A 20870-nucleotide genomic window follows, 5' to 3' on the forward strand; every position below is an offset into this window, starting at 1 on the left:
ATTGCTGTCTCCCTGGTTATTGGGGTAAGAGAAGAACTGGATCCCCAGGCAAGCATCCAAGAAACACTTCGGACATCGGAGCACACACTAGGACCAGAATTAACACACACACACACACACACCCACAAGCATGTTTAATCAGATTAAAGGATAGGATGTTCTACAGTGCAGCTGTCCACAATTGTCCCTGGAGGGCCAATGCATGCTAGATTTTCAGGCTGTACAGATTAGATCAATTTACAGAAAGTGCACACAGGGGTTTCATTTACACAGTCAGTGTTTATCCTGAAAAAGGTGGCCTGGATCTGGCCCTCTTCAAAATATGTTGAATGCCCTTGTTAACTACCGGGTCCGGTTCACTCTGCTATATAGTCTCCAGAATCGACTTGTTCCCATGGTTCTCGAGGTAATTCACATTTCTCCATCAGGTTTCTTGCATTTTCTCTGAGATGAAAGATGGCCAACCACGAGGGTATTTCTCCCAACAGAAAGGCAGAAATAAAGAGGAGCCTGAAAGTGATCTCAGTGGCTCTCAGAAGGAGACCCTCCCAGAGATCTTTTGAGAAAGGCCTGATAGTATTTAATATATGATGTGTCCAAGCACATAGGCAGTTGGCTATTTTGCACCTGCACGGAGCAGTTCAGCTTACAGGTGTGGGTGAGCGTGTGCCATTGTTGAGGTACCTGGTGTGAGAGAACCTTGAACGTTGAGGAGGTGCAGAGGGACGATGCTGGGATGATGAACCACTGTTAGACTGAATACTCTGTCGTGAGAAAAACAGGTGTACACATTTGTAATCAAAACTCAAAAGGATGAGTTGTTTCCATCCCATATGCACTCTGCTGTGGTTACTAGTTCAAGGGATCATGGGAAGAGGGCCTCCAGGTCAGTCAGGGGTCAATGACCTTTAAATGGGGTTGGTGGTAGTCCTTTACTTTTGGTACCAGGGTCCACTTTATTGCTTGACCCAAAGCAGATCACCAAGTAGATGCCTTTAGCACTCACCCCTCAGGAAGCTTGGCTCAGAGATCCTAGGCTTACTCAGGCGAATCTGTGGTCTAGAGACTCAGAACTTGGCATAATATAATATCTGTAAATTAATGTCCAGTCAATGCTTTTTCTTAAAGAAGAGTGTTATTTTACACACAGCTACGCATGATACACAGAAACAAATTCACCTGGAGAAAAGAAAGGCAATGTAAAACAATGTAAACATCTGTACACAGTAAACATTTTCAGTCTGCTGGTTTTAACACGGGGTTATTACAAAGAATAATCCTCTGCCTATGTGCTTGGACACATCATATATTATAATACTATCAGGCCTTTCTCAAAAGATCTCTGGGAGGGTCTCCTCCTGAGAGCCACTGAGATCACTTTCAGGCTCCTCTTTATTGCTCTCATGTTTTCTGTGTGATCCGAGGATCACGAAGTCCTACTGTGAGGTGGCGTCTTCACCAGTAGTCCTCTGCCTTGCTACCTGTGCACAAGCGGAATGGAACTGTGCGCTCCACAGCCTCCCATACCCAACCCCAAGCTCTGCTCTCAGGGGTCTCAGTGCCACTTCTTCGGCCCACTTTCGTCCACCCAGACAAAGTGGAGCGCTCACCCCAGCTGCCCAAAGACACTCCGACACTCCTCAATAATGGTGCGGGCGAGATCTCAGATGAAAGGGAGTCCTCAATGGAGGGCTAATGATGTGCCCTAGTGACATCACACAGGCTGTCCAGCCTCGACAGGGGCCCAGAATGAAAGTACCACACTTTTTCGGAAATGGCTGAACATTGCAAGGCTGCATTAAAGCCTACAATTTCAAAGACTTATTGCATTTAACCTCGACTAACTTGTTATGAAGCCACACACTTGGAGGGAACCTGGCAAATACTGCCAGGTTGTGATGCACATAGACGCCCACGGAGACAAGGATGATGTGGCAGGGACCAAGACCTGGGCTAAAAAGGTATATCTATGCAGCTGCTTGGCAGCAAATTTGTATGTGGTTTGTGGGGGTTTGCAGTTTAATACTCACTAGTAATGCCATGAAGACTCCTAGACCAGGCAGAGGGATCAAGCAAGTTGTAGGTCCTGTTGTGGGCAACCAGGGACACACTGAGAATTTCAGGGATGGGGAAAGCTCATCACAGTTCCTTGTAGGAATCATCTTCCATCTAGCCTTGCAACAGTTCGGCTGAGATCATGTATGTGTCCCTCTGCAAAGCTTCCTCAGGAGGTCTCTGATCTGGCCTGGACAGCCTTTGCTCCTGTTGAGATATCATTCTGGCACCTATTTCCACAGACTTTTGCTGTCCCTGACTTTGCCAGGGAGCTCGAAGGCAACTACTTCAGGACTGGAGAGCTGTCCTCCTTTCAAGAGTATCCTTGCACACTGATGTGGAGTTCCTACGCCATATTTATACCTGACTGGAAGACGCAAATGAAAATTCCACAGTTCTTTGTTTTGAGGGGTGGAATTTGCTGTGCTTTGCCACATGATCCAAAACAGAAGCACACATGAGAGAGCCCTAACCACCCAGCAGGTACACAACACTGACTTGGGAAAATGGAAGTGGGAAGATGCAAGAGTCTATAGCAGGGGTATTCAAACTGTGGGGCTCGAACCCCAGGGGGGCCGTGGATCAATGCAAAGGGGGTCGCCTTCACAGTGTCACTTCTGCCCTGGCCTCCAGGGCTTCAGCCCCCCTCCTCCCCCATCCTGTGTCTCAGCCCGGGCTGCTGCAGTGCAGCTCGTGCTCCTGGGGCCTCGGTTGGGCAGTGTCTGGAGTCTTATCTCCGGCCCGACTTTTCACAGGTCTTTAAAGACCATTAGCATATTTACATGCCTTTGTTAACTGATTACAAAAGCTTAGTTTTTTTATGGTTCCAGTACCCCCTGGGCCCCCACTCTGCCTATTCCTTACATTTGTATTTTTACACTTACTGCTGTAGTGCGAGACTGCATTTAATGAAAAGAAATATAAAGTTGGGTTGCCAAAAGAAACATGCCTGCTATGTGCTGTTTAAAGATCCTGCAGAGACCTGCTCTTGACACTAAATTGAGTTATAAATAAAAAAGTATGTATTAATTAGTTATGTGACTTTTCTGACTTTATTCTCTTTAATTTTTTGTCATGGATCATTGAGGCATCCCTAGAAACACAATTAAAAGTGTTTTCTATTTATATTTGCTGTTCCAAATAGTCACAGATAAGTGCAAAAAATACAGCTGTAGGTGACTGCTTATTTCTGGGCCATCAAAATAATGAGCTGGCAACCCTAATCATTAGACTGGAAGTTTGTTGCAGGGTCAGCACATTATTGATTTCCTCCACCCTCGAACCCTGATTAATGCCATTTTAGCAATAGTTTAACTTATATATGAAACCCTACGCTTCAAGTTTCTGGGAATGCACCCTGCTTTCAGACTACTCCTCATTCTCGCCTTCACCTTCACCCTGCACTCCCAGCGATCGCAATGCACTCACACTGATCACCATGCACTCACACTGATCACCATGCACTCACAGTGATCACAATGCACTCACAGCGATCACAATGCACTCACAGCGATCACAATGCACTCACAGCGATCACAATGCACTCGCACTGATCACAATGCACTCAGTGATCACCATGCACTCACAACATTCACCTGCTCAACCTGCTCTCACAGTGATCACAATGCACTCACGCTGATCACAATGCACTCACACTGATCACAACGCACTCACACTGATCACAACGCACTCACACTCACAACGCACTCACACTGATCACAACGCACTCACACTGATCACAACGCACTCACACTGATCACAACGCACTCACACTGATCACCCACTCACCCTGCACTCAGTGATCATAATGTACTCACAGTGATCACAATGCACTCGCACTGATCACCATGCACTCACAACATTCACCCGCTCACCCTGCTCTCACAGTGATCACTCTGCACTAAAACTTTGCTTGCATTGTTCACTCTGTACCCCACCCTGCAGTCACACGAGCACACTTCTCACCCTGCACTCATGTGACACTTCACTCACCTGTCCCCCCCTTACTGCTCAATCTGTAGCTCACTCAAACAAGGCCATCACTAACCATGCACTAATTCGTCCCACTCTGCACTTACAGCCGAACCCAAATTCATATGGTCACCTCACTCACCCTGCAGTCACTCCTTTTACCCTACTCTCACACTGTTGCATTGCTCACTGTGCAGTCACATGGGTACTCTTGTCACCCACACAGTGCAGAAGGTTAAAGTGCCTGGTACAAAGAAGGTATACCATCACAGAACTGAGTGTGAGTAAACTATGAGTAGTGCTATAAAAAAATGAAATGTTAGTCAGACAGGTGCTATAGAGAGATGAGGTGTATTGTTGGTGAGTGGTAGTGAGGGCATTCATGGAGAAGGTGGAAAGACTGTTGCACCGTGTGCGACCAGTGCTTGGACAAGCCCTGGCTGGGAGTGTTACCCCCCCCCCCCCGAAGTTCGGGTCTAGTGGATCCCCTGCTTCTGCCTATTATTTACATTTGTAGTGCGCTACTGTTACCAAAAGGTGTCCTGGGGCTAATAACCATCTGCCTGCAATGTGAGAGAGGGATCCGGGGTTGGGAGAGGAGAGAAGAGAGGGATGGAAGGAAGGGGGTGAGAGGAAAGGGGCATGGGTAAACTGCTTAACTCTGCACAAGACCGCCACGGTTTGAATGCACCCTTGCTGCTCCCGGCCATGGCCAGGTGAGCTTCTAATGTGGCAGCGCGTATTCCTGCGGATTTGGAGGCCCTTCACAGAGGTTGACTAGACACCTTTCTGATGTTAATTGCTGTATTTTGGTTATAAACTGGTACTGATGAGGTGAAATCTTTCCTCAGTATTACTGTGTTTAAAAAAATTCTAAATAATAAAGCAATGCTACCCCAGTAGTCACTCTCAAAACAAAAGGTGCACTTTTGATGCCACTCCTGACCTCAAACCCAGACTCGGGGGTCTGAGACCATTACACAGGAGCCCGCAGTAAATATGCATCCTTGTGTGTTTTTTATGGAAGTGAAAAAATTAAGCATCTACAGAGACGTTCACACTCTTGCCACGAGTGGGGCACGGGCGGGGGGATCTGTTACACAGACCCATGAAAGGGGACATTTATGGTCAGTACCTGCATTGCAGATGACCTGGGCTGGAGGGGGTAGGAAGGTTAAACAAAGCTTCATTTGAAAGGGAGAGAACACACATGTTTAAGTAAAGTGAATATTTTATTTTCCACAAGGACCTTAGCTTTTGCCATTTTCTTCCCATGGTTCACAGCAGACGATGAAAGACAGGGTATTAGGGCTCGTGCTGGCAATAGCAGAAAGTGTCCACAAACATGCTATTGGATTACATGGAAAAGCTTACAGCTGCTAGGACACAAAAGAAAAAGCAGCTTTGAAAAGGACCAAGGCAAAAAAGTGGAACAGAAGTACTCTGCTGAAAGATAGGGTAGAGCTTGAGACCATGTACAGGCAGGCAGTGTATGTATGGTTCAGTTGGACCGAGGGATCTGTGCCTGCCCTCTCGGTCATGTGTGGGTGATGAAAGTTCCTGCCTGTCATCCCGCCTGACTCCTCTCACTATCACTGATTTGTCCATGCCTTGTACTTTGTCACATCATTCTCCATCACCTTCTTTTCAGTGCCCCCTCGGTTCGTGGTGCAGCCCAATAACCAAGATGGCATCTATGGCAAAGCTGGGGTGCTTAACTGCTCTGTGGATGGGTACCCTCCCCCAAAGGTCATGTGGAAGCACGCGCATGGTGAGTATTGCTGTCCATCTTTTCCGTATCCCTCAGTGCTATGCACTATGAGGTGCTGGATCTGTGTTCTGAAAACAGTTTCAATAAGCAGGTCATACGCATTATAAACAAAGATCAGCAATCACATACAAAAAATGGAAACTGATGAAGTGCACACACAACTGGAGACATTTGCAACAAAACACAATACAATGCTTGTAATGACATATTCAGTGAAATATCACCTTCTACACAAATATAATTTTTTTTGTAAATGTCAAGTGATTGAAAGTTTTACAACTGTGGTGTATAACCAAGTGCTGACATGTTTCGCACACCAGCTATTTGCCTTCATCAGGCCACATCATGGTAACCTAGCTAATCGTTCTCGAAGTCAGAAAAAAACTTTGTTGGTGTATGGGGAAGATTGTTTCACAGGTTCATTGAGATTAAATGTCTTGCACAAATGAATAAATGAGAACTAACTGTACTAACTGCTGTCTCTTTTCTGCAACTTACACCAGGAAGTGGAAATCCCCAGCAGTACCACCCTGTACCACTGACAGGACGCATCCAAATCCTTCCCAACAGCTCATTGCTCATCCGCCACGTTCTGGAGGAGGATATTGGTTTCTACCTGTGCCAGGCCAGCAATGGCGTGGGCCCCGACATCAGCAAAGCCATGTTCTTGACTGTCAAGAGTGAGTACATCTTCCCTGGAGGCCTCGGGCCCTGGGCTTGAAGCTTGTGGTTTCAGGAGGGGAGTGGGGACTCCACTAGGGACTATTGATAAAGGATGGATAGATCAAAGTTTCAGTAACAATGCTGGCCATAATCAGAAGGCCCAGTTGTTGGAAATTTGACATTTAGAGTGTTGGAAGGGGAAGCTTGTCATGATAGTGGAAGATTGGCAGAACTGTGAGAGAAAATGGCAGTCCCTGTGTGGGTCAGATCGGTGGGATGTGTCACGTAATTGGCCAATTCCTTCTGTTATTCCCCTTTCCTGGGTAAATGTATCCCTCTGCCCACTTGTCCCCAATGACAAACCTCTGATCCTAGAAGAGGTCCTGGCCAAGGTTCTACCACCAAAAATAACCATCACATGGGTCGAATTACCACTGCCGGGGTCATTACCATCCCGCCTCCACAATGAGTGAGAGAGAAAAATAGCAGGGATGAGAAAGCACTTGTAAGTAACTGATAAACGAAATGGAAGGCTGAATGAAGAGGCTGATTATTAACATTAAAACAGAAAATTAAAAGTGTGAAGATGACATGAAAGTCAAAGTTTGTGTCTTTGGTTGTCGTTTGGCGCAGTCATAAAGTCATTTTAGTTATTATTGTCAGAGAGTGACGTCATGTTTGGGGTCGTTTGTCTCTTCTGGCTTAGTGATTACGTCTTTTATGAGCTCCGACCGTCAGCTGACCCAAAGTCATGTGTTGGGTCTTTGGTTCTCTCCTGACGCAGTGATGATGTCATTTCGAAGTTCGGATGGCCTTCAGGTCATGTTTTGGGTATTTTGTCATGGTCGCCACCTGTCGCAGTGAGTGATGTCATTTATTTCAGATATGTGTGGTCACCTTTCGCGGTGAGTGACAACCTTATCCGGTGTGTTTTTGTGTGGTCGTCTCCGATCGGAGGGTGTGGCGTCATTTCCGACGTGTTTGTGTGGTCGTCTCCGATCGGAGCGCGTGATGTCATCTTCTTTAGGTATGTGTGGTTGTCACCTGTCTCAGTGAGTGATAAACGTATCCGGTGTGTGTTTGTGTGGTCGTCTCCGATAGGAGGGTGTGACGTCATTTCCGGCGTGTGTTTGTGTGGTCGTCTCCGATCGGAGCGCGTGATGTCATTTTCTTTAGGTATGTGTGGTTGTTACCTGGTTGTTACCTGTCTCAGTGAGTGATAAACTCATCCGGTATCCGGTGTGTGTTTGTGTGGTCGTCTCCCGTCGGAGTGAGTGGTGCCATTTTTCCCGCTCGCGCCTCGAGTGCTCCCTCGCTCTCTGCCGCCGAGGTATCGGCCTCCCGCAGCTTGTACGATGTTGTGTTTTTTGCTCATATAGGATTTCCCTGTAAAAGCCTCGTCGGCTGCAACGAGTTCCAGAAATCGATAAGCGGATTGATTTCGGCTCCCAGGGGCCTCCTTCTCTCTCACTGCCTAAACTAGGTTTGGCTTAATAAATCCCGAGGATCATTCAACATGGTTTATCCGAGGAGGGAGGGGGTAGAACAAACCGCAGCCGAGGGTCGGTCAAACGCATACCTCACCCGCTCACCATCGTTTGGGATGATAAAGTAAGTTCAGACAGGCGGCATAGGGCTGGGCCAGAGCCAGTTACATGCAGTGGTCGAAGTGGGGAAAAAAAAGTAGGGGAACTGTGGGTGGAGAATCGGGGGGCGGGAATAACGAAGATTGGATCAGTGGGCGGAGTCAGGGGTGTGGCTTGAAATAGCAAAACATACCAATTTTTAGTATGTTTAGCATTTCACTGACCAGTTACAGCTTATAACGTTATTTAATTCAATATAAACATGTTTATTTGAGGTTTAATTCAGAAAACAGCAAACACTCATACGGAATATAGAGTTATGTAAAGAGTGCAAAATATAAGCTGGAACAACATGTTACCTTAATAATGCTTTTACTCTCATTGTTCAGAAATCCATGAGTATTTTTTGTCTCAAACATTGAGGACATGAATACAGGGCTCCTCCTGTTCACATGTGTTAAGCAGGGCTTAGAAGAGAAAGGGACACTTCAGGAAAATCTAGACTCACGGAAACCCACAACGGCTCCTTCATATTCATGTCAGCCAACTGGCTGCTCAATCATAATATAGCAAAAAGAAGAACTGGTGGACAGAATGCAGAACAATGTCATACATTCACCCCAGTACAGAGATCTGGGCCTAAATCAATCGTTTTTTGCTCACCATGTCATTCCAGTTTCTACCCAGCCATATGCAAATCAGTCTTGATCCTGCGCCCAATGGGAACAGTCCAGCCCGAACTGCCAAGCCAGGTCCTCCCTGAACTGGAAACAAGCATCCTAGGACCGGTTATGGGGTTTCACTTCATCAGCCAGGATAGCTTGACTCCAGTGGCATGAAGAGCACGGGACCCAAGTCTGGGCATACCCGTCCCACTCGGGGTGACAAAAGCAAAAAAAAAATACTGATGGACAGAATGCAAAATAATGTCATACATTCACCCAAGTACAGAGATCTGGCCCTAAATCTATCGTTTATTTTGTTCACCGCTCCTGTCCGTTCACCTCTCCTGTCCGTTCACCGCTCCTGTCCATTCACCGCTCCTGTCGGTCTACTGCTCCTGCCCAATCACTGCTCCTGCCCCGTCACCTCTCCTGCCCTGTCACCTCTCCTGCCCAGTCACCTCTCCTGCCCAGTCACCTCTCCTGCCCAGTCACCTCTCCTGCCCAGTCACTGGTCCTGCCCAGTCACTGGTCCTGCCCCTGCCCCATCACTTTTCCTACCCCGTCACTTTTCCTGCCCCATCACCGCTCCTGCCCATTCACAGCTCTTGCCTGTTCACTGATCCTGTCTGGTCAGCACTCCTGAACGACCACCCCTCCTGCCCCATCACTTCTCCTGTCCCATCAGTTCTCCTGCCCCGTTTACTGCTCCTATCCATTCACTGCCCCTATCCGTTCACTGCACCTGCCCGGTTACCGCTCCTGCTCATGCCTAATCACCTCTCCTGCCAGATCACTTCTCCTGCCCCATCACTACTCCTGCCTATTACTTCTCCTGCCCGGTCACCTTTCCTGCCCCATCACCTCTCCTTTCCTGTCGCCTCTTTTGTCCCATCGCTGCTCCTGCCCTGTTCACTCTGTGTACAACATTGACAAATTACACAAGGGGGCAAAGTCCCCGCAGTGCTCTGGTTAGGGAATGGGTACTCACAAACTTTCTCTCCGGGGCCAAATTTACGGTGTGGTTTGTGTCAGAGGGCCGCACCGGTGGGGGCAGGGTCAGTGGGGGAGGGGCGGGGCTAGAACAACAAAAGAAAACTGTGAGCATGAGGTTGATCACAGGTCCCTGCAGTGGACGCCTTCGTCCACTGAGCCACCAGACTCGGCATACACACATATCTCTGTCTCTCTCTTTCTCTATCTCTCTCTCGGTCTCCCTCCCTCTCTCTAGCTCTCTCTCTCCCCCTCCCTCCCTCACTCACTCTGACTGTCTCAATCCCTCTCACTCCCTCTCTCCCCCTCTCTCTCCATCTCTGTCTCCCTTTGTCTCACTCCCTCCCCATCTCCCTCTCTCTGCCTCCTGTCTCCCTCTCTCTGTCTCCTGTCTCCCTCCCTGTCTCCCTCCCCTGTCTCCCTCTGCCTCCGTCCCTCTCTCTCTCCCTCTCCCTTCCTCTCCCTTCCTCTGTCTCCCCCTCCCTTCCTCTGTCGCCCCCTGACTCCCTTTGTCTTCCTTCCTCTGTCCCCCTCCCTCTGTCCCCCTCCCTCTGTCTCCCTCTCGCTGTCTACCTCTCTCTGTCTACCTCGCTCTGTCCCCCTCCCTTCCTCTGTCTCCCCTTCTGGTCTCCTCCACCCTTCCTCTGTCTCCCCCTGCCTTCCTCTGTCTCCCCCTCCCTTTCTCAGTCTCCTCCTGTCTCCCTCTCTCCCTCTCTTTGTCTCCCTTCTCCCTCTGTCTGTCTCCCTCCTCCCTGTCTGTCTCCCTCCTCCCTCTTTCTGTCTCTCTCCCTCCTTCCCCCTCCCTCCATCTGTCTGTCTCCCTCCCTCCATCTGTCTGTCTCCCTCCCTCTGTCTCCATCTGTCTGTCTCCCTCTGTCTGTCACCCTCTGTCTTTTTCTGTCTGTCACCCACTGCCCACTAGTCTAACATTACGTGTTTTTATTATTTACACTTTTGCATTCGAGAAATGTGAGGGCCACGAGAGGGACCATGCACCTGTCAACTCACCCGCTTTTTAATTATGTTCATCCACTTGGCAAGCAAAGGGGCCTCTGTAAATATTAATGCAATCCCCAACTTTTCAAACCCATATCACCCTCCAAACAAGCATTTGCAATGCAATAGGTCTCGCATTCTTTAAGTTTGAGCTATTAGCATTGTAAATGGCAATTGTTTTTTGCTTTATGCTATAGTTTTTTTTTTTTACATAAAAAGCTTCATATAAAATATGTTTTATTAAAGTTATTTATGCAGTATCTAAATTTTGTTTGCATAAAACAGTATAATACTATCTTAGTAAAAAAGTCAAATATTTTAATGGAAATTCACCAAATGTTCATTTATGTGTTGGTTTTGAAAATAGCTAAATTAATAGCTTTGTCATTTACAATGCCAATAGTTATAACTTTCGCAAATGTGACACCTATAGCATTTGTCATGCAACATTTGTATTTACGTGACTTAGATGTATTGATATTACAAATAACAATGGCTTTTAATTTTTTTTAATACTTAATAAAAGTGATTGTAATTTATAATGGCAATAGCTTAAACTTTTGTAAATAACTTTTGTGAAGATTATGTTCAGTGTATTTTATTGTAACAAAATCCAAGAACAGAAGTGAAATATTAACATCTTTTTGTGACATTTGTAATAAAGCTTGAAACATTGAGAGAACATATTTGTGCTGTGGTGGTGCTGAGTGATGCTGTGGTGGTGCTGAATGGGGCTGTGGTGATGCTGAGTGATGCAGTGGTGGTGCTATGGTGGTGCTGTGGTGGTGCTGAGTGATGCTGTGGTGGTGCTGAGTGGTGCTGTGGTGGTTCTGAGTGATGCTGTGGTGGTTCTGAGTGATAATGTGGTGGTGCTGAGTGACTGTACTCACTGTCACTCTGCACTCACTGTCACTCTGCACTCACTGTCACTCTGCACTCACTGTCACTCTGCACTCACTGTCACTCTGCACTCACTGTCACTCTGCACTCACTCTCACTCTGCACTCACTCTCACTCTGCACTCACTCTCACTCTGCACTCACTCTCACTCTGCACTCACTCTCACTCTGCACTCACTCTGCACTCACTCTCACTCTGCACTCACTCTGCACTCACTCTCACTCTGCACTCACTCTCACTCTGCACTCACTCTCACTCTGCACTCACTCTCACTCTGCACTCACTCTGCACTCACTCTCACTCTGCACGCACTCTGCACTCACTGTCACTCTGCACTCACTGTCACTCTGCACGCACTCTGCACTCACTGTCACTCTGCACTCACTGTCACTCTGCACTCACTGTCCCTCTGCACTCACTGTCCCTCTGCACTCACTGTCCCTCTGCACTCACTGTCACTCTGCACTCACTGTCACTCTGCACTCACTGTCACTCTGCACTCACTGTCACTCTGCACTCACTGTCACTCTGCACTCACTGTCACTCTGCACTCACTGTCACTCTGCACTCACTGTCACTCTGCACTCACTGTCACCCTGCACTCACTGTCACTCTGCACGCACTCTGCACTCACTGTCACTCTGCACTCACTGTCACTCTGCACTCACTGTCACTCTGCACTCACTGTCACTCTGCACGCACTGTCACTCTGCACGCACTCTGCACTCACTGTCACTCTGCACTCACTGTCACTCTGCACTCACTGTCACTCTGCACTCACTGTCACTCTGCACTCACTGTCACTCTGCACTCACTGTCACTCCGCACTCACTGTCACTCCGCACTCACTGTCACTCCGCACTCACTGTCACTCTGCACTCACTCTCACTCTGCACTCACTCTCACTCTGCACTCACTCTCACTCTGCACTCACTCTCACTCTGCACTCACTCTCACTCTGCACTCACTCTGCACTCACTCTCACTCTGCACGCACTCTGCACTCACTGTCACTCTGCACTCACTGTCACTCTGCACGCACTCTGCACTCACTGTCACTCTGCACTCACTGTCCCTCTGCACTCACTGTCCCTCTGCACTCACTGTCCCTCTGCACTCACTGTCACTCTGCACTCACTGTCACTCTGCACTCACTGTCACTCTGCACTCACTGTCACTCTGCACTCACTGTCACTCTGCACTCACTGTCACTCTGCACTCACTGTCACTCTGCACTCACTCTGCACTCACTGTCACTCTGCACTCACTGTCACTCTGCACTCACTGTCACTCTGCACTCACTGTCACTCTGCACTCACTGTCACTCTGCACTCACTGTCACTCTGCACTCACTGTCACTCTGCACTCACTGTCACTCTGCACTCACTGTCACCCTGCACTCACTGTCACTCTGCACGCACTCTGCACTCACTGTCACTCTGCACTCACTGTCACTCTGCACTCACTGTCACTCTGCACTCACTGTCACTCTGCACTCACTGTCACTCTGCACGCACTGTCACTCTGCACGCACTCTGCACTCACTGTCACTCTGCACTCACTGTCACTCTGCACTCACTGTCACTCTGCACTCACTGTCACTCTGCACTCACTGTCACTCCGCACTCACTGTCACTCCGCACTCACTGTCACTCCGCACTCACTGTCACTCCGCACTCACTGTCACTCTGCACTCACTGTCACTCTGCACTCACTCTGCACTCACTGTCACTCTGCACGCACTCTGCACTCACTGTCACTCTGCACTCACTGTCACTCTGCACGCACTCTGCACTCACTGTCACTCTGCACTCACTGTCACTCTGCACTCACTGTCACTCTGCACTCACTGTCACCCTGCACTCACTGTCACTCTGCACGCACTCTGCACTCACTGTCACTCTGCACTCACTGTCACTCTGCACTCACTGTCACTCTGCACTCACTGTCACTCTGCACGCACTGTCACTCTGCACGCACTCTGCACTCACTGTCACTCTGCACTCACTGTCACTCTGCACTCACTGTCACTCTGCACTCACTGTCACTCTGCACTCACTGTCACTCTGCACTCACTGTCACTCTGCACTCACTGTCACTCCGCACTCACTGTCACTCTGCACTCACTGTCACTCCGCACTCACTGTCACTCCGCACTCACTGTCACTCCGCACTCACTGTCACTCTGCACTCACTGTCACTCTGCACTCACTGTCACTCTGCACGCACTCTGCACTCACTGTCACTCTGCACTCACTGTCACTCTGCACGCACTCTGCACTCACTGTCACTCTGCACTCACTGTCACTCTGCACTCACTGTCACTCTGCACTCACTGTCACTCTGCACTCACTGTCACTCTGCACTCACTGTCACTCTGCACTCACTGTGCACTCACTGTCACTCTGCACTCACTGTCACTCTGCACTCACTGTCACTCTGCACTCACTGTCACTCTGCACTCACTGTCACTCTGCACGCACTCTGCACTCACTGTCACTCTGCACTCACTGTCACTCTGCACTCACTCTGCACTCACTGTCACTCTGCACGCACTCTGCACTCACTGTCACTCTGCACGCACTCTGCACTCACTGTCACTCTGCACTCACTGTCACTCCGCACTCACTGTCACTCCGCACTCACTGTCACTCCGCACTCACTGTCACTCTGCACGCACAGTATCGGGCTTGTCTGGTTCTGCACCCACCTCAGGGTTCCGGGTGGGGCGATCCTGCCACCCCCCTCGTCGTATCCAGGTGTCTTTCTTCCCTGTGCTCAGTCTTCAGTCGCTCCGAAGCCCGTCCCTTGGAGCTATCCCAGGCGGGTCTCTGCCAGCAGGGGCGTGTTGTGCGTTTGCAAGTGGTCTATCTCCGTGTGGCCCTTGAGGTCAGGGTTGGCTGAGGTGGCTATCTCATCCCTTCTCCTTCCGCCCGGTTCGTGAATATGGTCCGGCCCTCTCCCGTGTAGCGCTTGTCCTCTCACAATGACCCCTGGTGCAGGGGGGGGGGTGGGGGGGCACTATCTCTTCTTCCAGTTCCTAGTATCCCCACTGCTGCTTCAGGGCCTTCTTCCCCGTTCGGCTGTGTGCCTTGTCACGTAGGGGGAGGGGGGGGCAATGTCCGGAGTCTCACCCCCTGCCGCTCTCGTGATCGTTCTGCTCTCCCTTCCCTGCGTGGCCCCGATTCCTTGCTAGTGTCGTCCCTGGCGGGGTCAGCCTCCGCTGCTGGTGCCTCCCGTAGTCTGTCGCCTGCCCCCGTGTCTCGTGTGTCCTCCCCACCGGCCGTTCCACAGGCGGGAATGTGTGTATGGGGGGTGGGGAGAGGGCACCTCCGTCGATGCGGGTGGCACTAATGGGAATTCGGGGGTATGCACCGGACCGGTAGGCCACTGGCGCAAGGCCTCCCCCCAAGCGGTCCCTTCCTCCGCTTTTGACTCCTGGGCTCACCTCCGTTGTAGGCGTCCAATCTCGCCTGCGGGAACGGACCAGCTCCGCCGATCCAAGCGCCCGCGGTTTTCGTCGTTGGAGGGGGAGGGGTGCGGGGGGGGAGGTGAAGGGATCCCCCCGCTCTCCGCTCCCGGGTAGCACCTCCACCAAGCGCCGTGCCTCGCGGGTGGGACCCGTTCCGCTTCTCCCTCGGTCTCCGCGTCTGTGGTCCGGAACCTCACTCAAACGGCCGCCATCTTGGTAAAGGCGGCCGGAATTCAGTCCGGAGCTGCTGCTACTTCGCGGACGCCTCTCTCCGCACCTGAATGAGGCCCGGGCTCGGTCTGTCGCGCCGCGATTCCGGCTCCGCCACAGCAATCAGGCCGCCTCACAGGGCAGGTTCGCTTCGCCACTACGGTTGCTCAGCCCCTCGTCGCGGGACCTTAACTCAGTTATATAATAGTATGCACTTAATTGAGACTGAAAAATGTTGAAAATATAAGGCTCGCAATTAAAAAAGAAAAAACACAAGACGCCGGTAACCTGAGCGCGGTCGCGGAAACTGAGAAGCAGCCTTTGTTGTAAGCATTTTTTAGGCAGCGTTTTGCGCCGGCCTGCGACCAGGAAGTCAGGCAGGCCGGGCGGGACAACCGGAAGTAGGAGGGCGGGAGCCTACCCCGCCTCCCACGGAAGAGCCGCGATTGTTTGGAGCACCGGAGCAGGCAGGAGCCTACCCTGCGCCCCGGTGCCGAAGAAGGGAAGAAGAGTCTTGCTGCCGGTGGGAGCCGCTGCACTGAGGATGCCGGTGAGTGGGGCTTCGCCTTGTTGGGGGGGGGGGGGGGGGGGCATCTGTGTGCGCGCGCGCGGCGGCGGACTGTGTATGTGTGTGAGCGTGCATGTGTGTGTGTATGTGTATGTGTCCTGGAGTCTGTGTGTATGCGTGTGTGTGACGGGGGGGGGGTTGCCTGTCTGGGTGCCTGCGTGTCTGTGTAAGTGTAAATGCGTGTGCGTGTGTGTGGAGCCGAGAGGAGAGGGGCTGGTGTGTGTGGAGGGGTCTCTGTGTATGCGTGTAGGTGACGGGGGTGTGCCTGTGTATGCGTGTGTATGTGCGCATGCGTGAGTGCTGTGTATGCGTGTGGCTGTGATGTGCGCATGCGTGAATGTTGACGCGCGTGCACGCAGCTCAATCCAGCCGCTCGTCACAGTTTTGTGTCCCTCATTCCCCCGTGTCAGACGACTATAAGTCTCCAGCCTGGACGCATCCTTCGGATGCGATGTCCAGGCGAGACCTAAAAAGTGTTGAATTCCCCGTGAAACTTAATCGGATCACCTCTTAAACCTCATTTTGAGCCAAGCGGCTGGCAGGTACAGAGATATTTTTTTAAGTAATATAGTGAACAAGAGTTATTTGTGCTGTGTGAAGTAGTATTGTTAATGCAGGAAGTGTCAGCAATTCAACTTGTTGAAAAGGCTTATAAAGTTGTTCATCTGCCCACGCTGCAGACGGTCGAGCCAGGAGAATTGGACTCGAAGCCCCTGTCCCCAAATATCCTGGAAACTCACTCCTTTTCACCTGCCGCTTCTCCTTTATTTAAACCGGGGGCACACAGAGGCGTTTGTTTTCCCAATGTTTTATTAGGGGGAAAAACATTAATTTCGTTTTTTACTAAAACTAGATTTGTTGCAGAGTGTAGCAATATACTACATACAAAGTTACAAGCAAGGCTGGCCCCTCCGCTACCAGCAGGCCCGGCTCCAGGAATTTTTATTTGGGTGGGCCACGGGTGCATTTGGGTGGGCCACTGCGGGCTTGATTTGTTGCATATATGTCTAGGCAGGCCTGCTTCAGGGCCCTCCTTTATCTCTTCTTAGTCTTACAAGGCCCAGTAAAACTCACTCTTTTCCAAATCTCTTTTTAATGTTATCACTCTCAAAAAGTGTTTTTCCATGTAATGTTACTTTGATGGGAAGAGGAGGTGTCTGATGAGGGCAAGTGACACTCCTCGGGCTCCCTCTGTGCGAGCCTTCAGGGAGAATTCCTCTTCATTACTACCACCACCTGACCACGGACTCTGCAACGCACTCCCTTACAGGCTTGATTATACACTACTGCTCTCAAGTGCACCTTATCTCACAGATGACCTTGGGCCCCAGACCCATATCAGGCACCATCGGGCTCCACTTTCATTTTTCCCAATATAAACATTAGTAAAATCACCTTCATACTTAAAACATTGAATATAGCAGTAAATATAATTAGCAGGCACTTTAAAGTATGTTCCACAGTAGCCCTTATGGCTCAACTGCTAATTAAATAAACAAAAACAGAAAGGCCATGAAAGTCTTTTTTGGTGCCGCACCAATAAACTCTTTCTCCGTAAATACCTTTACTACCACCTTCCAACAGTGCCCCTCATCCCTCCATGGCCCCCTATTGGCCTCTTCCTCGGATTCCCTCACTGCCACACGCCACAAGTGCCCCTGATCTCCCCATAGCCCCTCCCCCTTATGACCTCTTCCTCAGATTCCCTCAGTGCCATCCTCCACGAGTGCCCCTCATCTCTCTGTAGCCCCCCCTCATGACCTCCTCCTCAGACTCCCTCACTACCAACCTCCATCAGTGCCCCTCATCTCTCCCTAGCTCCTCCCTCCACTTCATGACCTCTTCGTTGGATTTCCCTCACTACCACCCTCTACCAGTACCCCTCATCTCTCTGCAGCCCCCCACATGACCTCCTCCTCAGACTCCCTCACTACCACCCTCCATCCTCCAACAAAAAAAGCAAAGTTCTAACTATACCATTCATGTTTGTATGCAGCTCTTTGATGACAGTTCATTGGTCACTGTCCTATGTTAGGATTGTAACTTCTGAACTGCAAGTAACACAAGGATCTCTGTGACAAAGGCAGTAACCCACTGAGCTATCCCCATAAAATACAGTTCATCTGCATTTAAAAACTAGTAACAGACAAATGATTGCTCTCCAGATGGATCGTTAATCACCAGCGTTATCTGGGCATGTTGTATTGTCTTATTGCTGTCCTGCATTGGCCATGATAATGATAAAAACTGTTTAAATTAAGCACACATGAAGTATGTGTCCTGCTGGGCCTGTGCAGTTTTTTAAAAAGAAAAAATATATAGTAACACATTCTCTTACCTACTAAATTACTCACGTTTGTGTCACAGCCTGATGTGATAAGCGCTACAGGGGTCAGGAAAGGTGACTAGGAATAAACAAACTTCTTTTCCCCTGCACTGCATAGTTAAAGAAATATCAACTCAGCAGGACAGTAGGTAAAGCTTACCAAAGGTTATCATGGTCAAAGAAAGGCTTTGTCGCCTATCACCATGCAGAGATGAAGGGGTGAAAAAATAAAGAAAGCCTCATTAACATTTAAATGGTCTTTAAAGACCTGTGAAGTACTCGGGTGCGGCTGCAATCATCTCTAAACCGGTCTCTGTGTGTGTTTGCCCGGTAAGCTGTCTCGGGCTGACACACACGACCTGTGCGTTGCACGCCTGCCTTCAAGCTCTCACTGCTAGGGCCAAGGCTCTTGTTTGGCTAGAACCGGGCCTGGCTAACAGTAGTAAAAGTTTCTAAGATCCTCCCCTCCTCCCAAAAAATCGAATGAGGGAAAGCTTCTCGGAAATCACTAACTAAAATCTAACTGGCACACGATATGCTAAAGGCAGGGCGGCCGCATTGTCATTCGAAAGAGGGTAATCAGCCTCAATCACAATGACAATGGGCCTGCCCTTCATCTGAGAGCGCTCAAGGAGGGGCGGCTGCAGCCTCTGGAGTCAAGAGAAGTGCGAGCTGCAGCAGGAAGCTAAATGAAAAAGATATCGTTTTAAAGTAGCAATATTCATGCCGTCCCGGGATGCTTTTTTTGGAAGACAGAAGTAGGGGAACGGACTAGAATATTTTTTTAAAGTAGGGGCACGCCGTGCCCTTCCGTCCCCGCCCACTTCTACCACTGGTTACATGGCACTTTTGAAAGGCCATCAAAGTTTGTGACACAGACCAAAGACGTGTCCTCAAAGGCCAGTAGGACTGGGTCCAAGTCAGTCGTAAGTCATGCCATTGGAGCGCCTCTGAAAGGTAGATAGATAGTGCTGGACCACTCACTTACTTATTGTAGTGGGGCAACGTATGTGAAGTATCAGGAGTACGCGCAAGGCAATCGGTGCACACGATGTGCCCAGAGGCGTAGCTTCCATTGGTGCAGCAGGTGCAGATGCAGTGGCACCGGAGGCCTGAAGGGCCCACTGAATCCTGATTATTGTTGTAATTTATAATTCAAACAGCAGCCTGGATGGGGCACATTTCTTTGCAATTTTCCCTATGATGACACACATGCTACGCTACTGGATTTTGTGCCCAGCACTGTCCCATACTGGGCCGCACCCCACTGTCATGCAGTCTTAGGGACCCCCAGAGAAAGGCACTTAAAGGATGATCTGTGCCGGCATGTGGCGCACCATGGCTCAATCGGATAAGATTCAGAGAGGAGGCTGCAGCTCCGGAGTGAGTCACCCAAAGTCGTAGCTCCCTGGCGCAGTGCTGCGATGGTTGGCGCTTCGGCGGTAGAGACGCCCTCAGCAACAAATCTTATCTCTGGTCAACACTCACGCGCTTTTCCTTGTCGGAGTCTTGTTAACAATAAATGGGGTTACGCAGGGGTGGCTAGGTGGCGTGCTCACAGCAGGGACGTGATGCGCATGCTCGTGGGTGCCCAGGCGCACGTCCTAAGCAGAAGCTCTGTACCTGCTCATGTCTTCTAAGTGGACACGCTGACTTCAAGGAAAAGTGGTCCACCGACCATCAAAGCTTGTAAGAAAGGGAGGTGAAGCCCTGGACCAAAGGGGATCCAGCTACAGACATAGTCCTCAAGTCATTTCATGTGAAGGGATCACCTTTGGGCTTAGTTTGGCTGGTCATCACAGTTCTGTCCCCTCATGGCTCCACTCCTATTATCCAGCTCACCTTGATCTCTCGGATCCACCCCAGACATGATCCTTGGCCTCCACTGTCAGATATTTTATCCTCTCATTTCTTCTGTCATGGAATGCAGCCCATTTCCTGCGGATCTGCCTCCCTTGGTCTCTCATCTCTTGCTCGTGGGTTCTTCATACACTGTTTACTCACACCTCCGTTGTTAAAACCTTTCTTTCCTGATCCGCATCTATTTTGGATTTCTATTTTGGATCGGAACACAGTTCCGATTCCTCACCTTTGCCATCTCTGATCCTTCAGCCCTAATCCCTCATCGCTCCCCGTTTGGACAGTCTAACCCCTCATATTTCACTTTTAGATCCTCACACTATTCCCTACCCTCATCCCTTATCTCTCCTACTTGAGCTCTCTGTGGCCACGGCCCCACACCTCTTCCCTCTTGTATCTTCCCCAGAACTGATCCTTCGTCTGTACCTCTTAAGCCCTCCTTTTTCTGGCTCCTCATCTTGCCCGATGCTCTGTCCTTCACCATCTCTCCCATCTTAAGATCACATTTCTGTGATCCATCATCTCTCCCCTTCCGGTGGATGTCTCATATTCTGGCCCCTCATGAAATCTCTGGGAGTCATTTTGGGTGATCACCTGATGGTGTAATTCCATATTTCTAAAATACCAAAAGCTACTTCTTAGCAACTGCTTTTCCTAAAAAAAAGATCCTCGTGGAGAAAGCCTAGAATGCTGCTCTATTTCAGGTAGCAAGGGGTTAAAGGTGGTACTTCCTGGCTTGTCCTTCAGTACTCTGGCACCACCTTTAGTCCCTCATATCTGAGATGTCATGAGGCCAATAACATGCACAAATAGCCAGATGGTCTCCAAGAATCCTGTT

At 49.7% G+C, this 20870-nt stretch overlaps 1 protein-coding gene across 1 annotated transcript in view; it reads left to right on the forward strand.

Annotated features, from left to right (window-relative positions):
* DSCAML1 (DS cell adhesion molecule like 1) overlaps positions 1 to 20870 on the forward strand; it is a 630702-nt gene that overhangs the window by 364309 nt on the left and 245523 nt on the right. Inside the window, exons 10-11 of the mRNA XM_086957025.1 lie at positions 5678 to 5797; positions 6301 to 6477. Of these exons, the coding sequence (XP_086813151.1) occupies positions 5678 to 5797; positions 6301 to 6477 (297 nt within the window). The remainder of the gene's footprint in view (positions 1 to 5677; positions 5798 to 6300; positions 6478 to 20870) is intronic.

Source organism: Lissotriton vulgaris, chromosome 2_1 (assembly GCF_964263255.1).
Source record: "Lissotriton vulgaris chromosome 2_1, aLisVul1.2, whole genome shotgun sequence".
Classification (NCBI taxonomy): Eukaryota; Metazoa; Chordata; class Amphibia; order Caudata; family Salamandridae; genus Lissotriton; species Lissotriton vulgaris.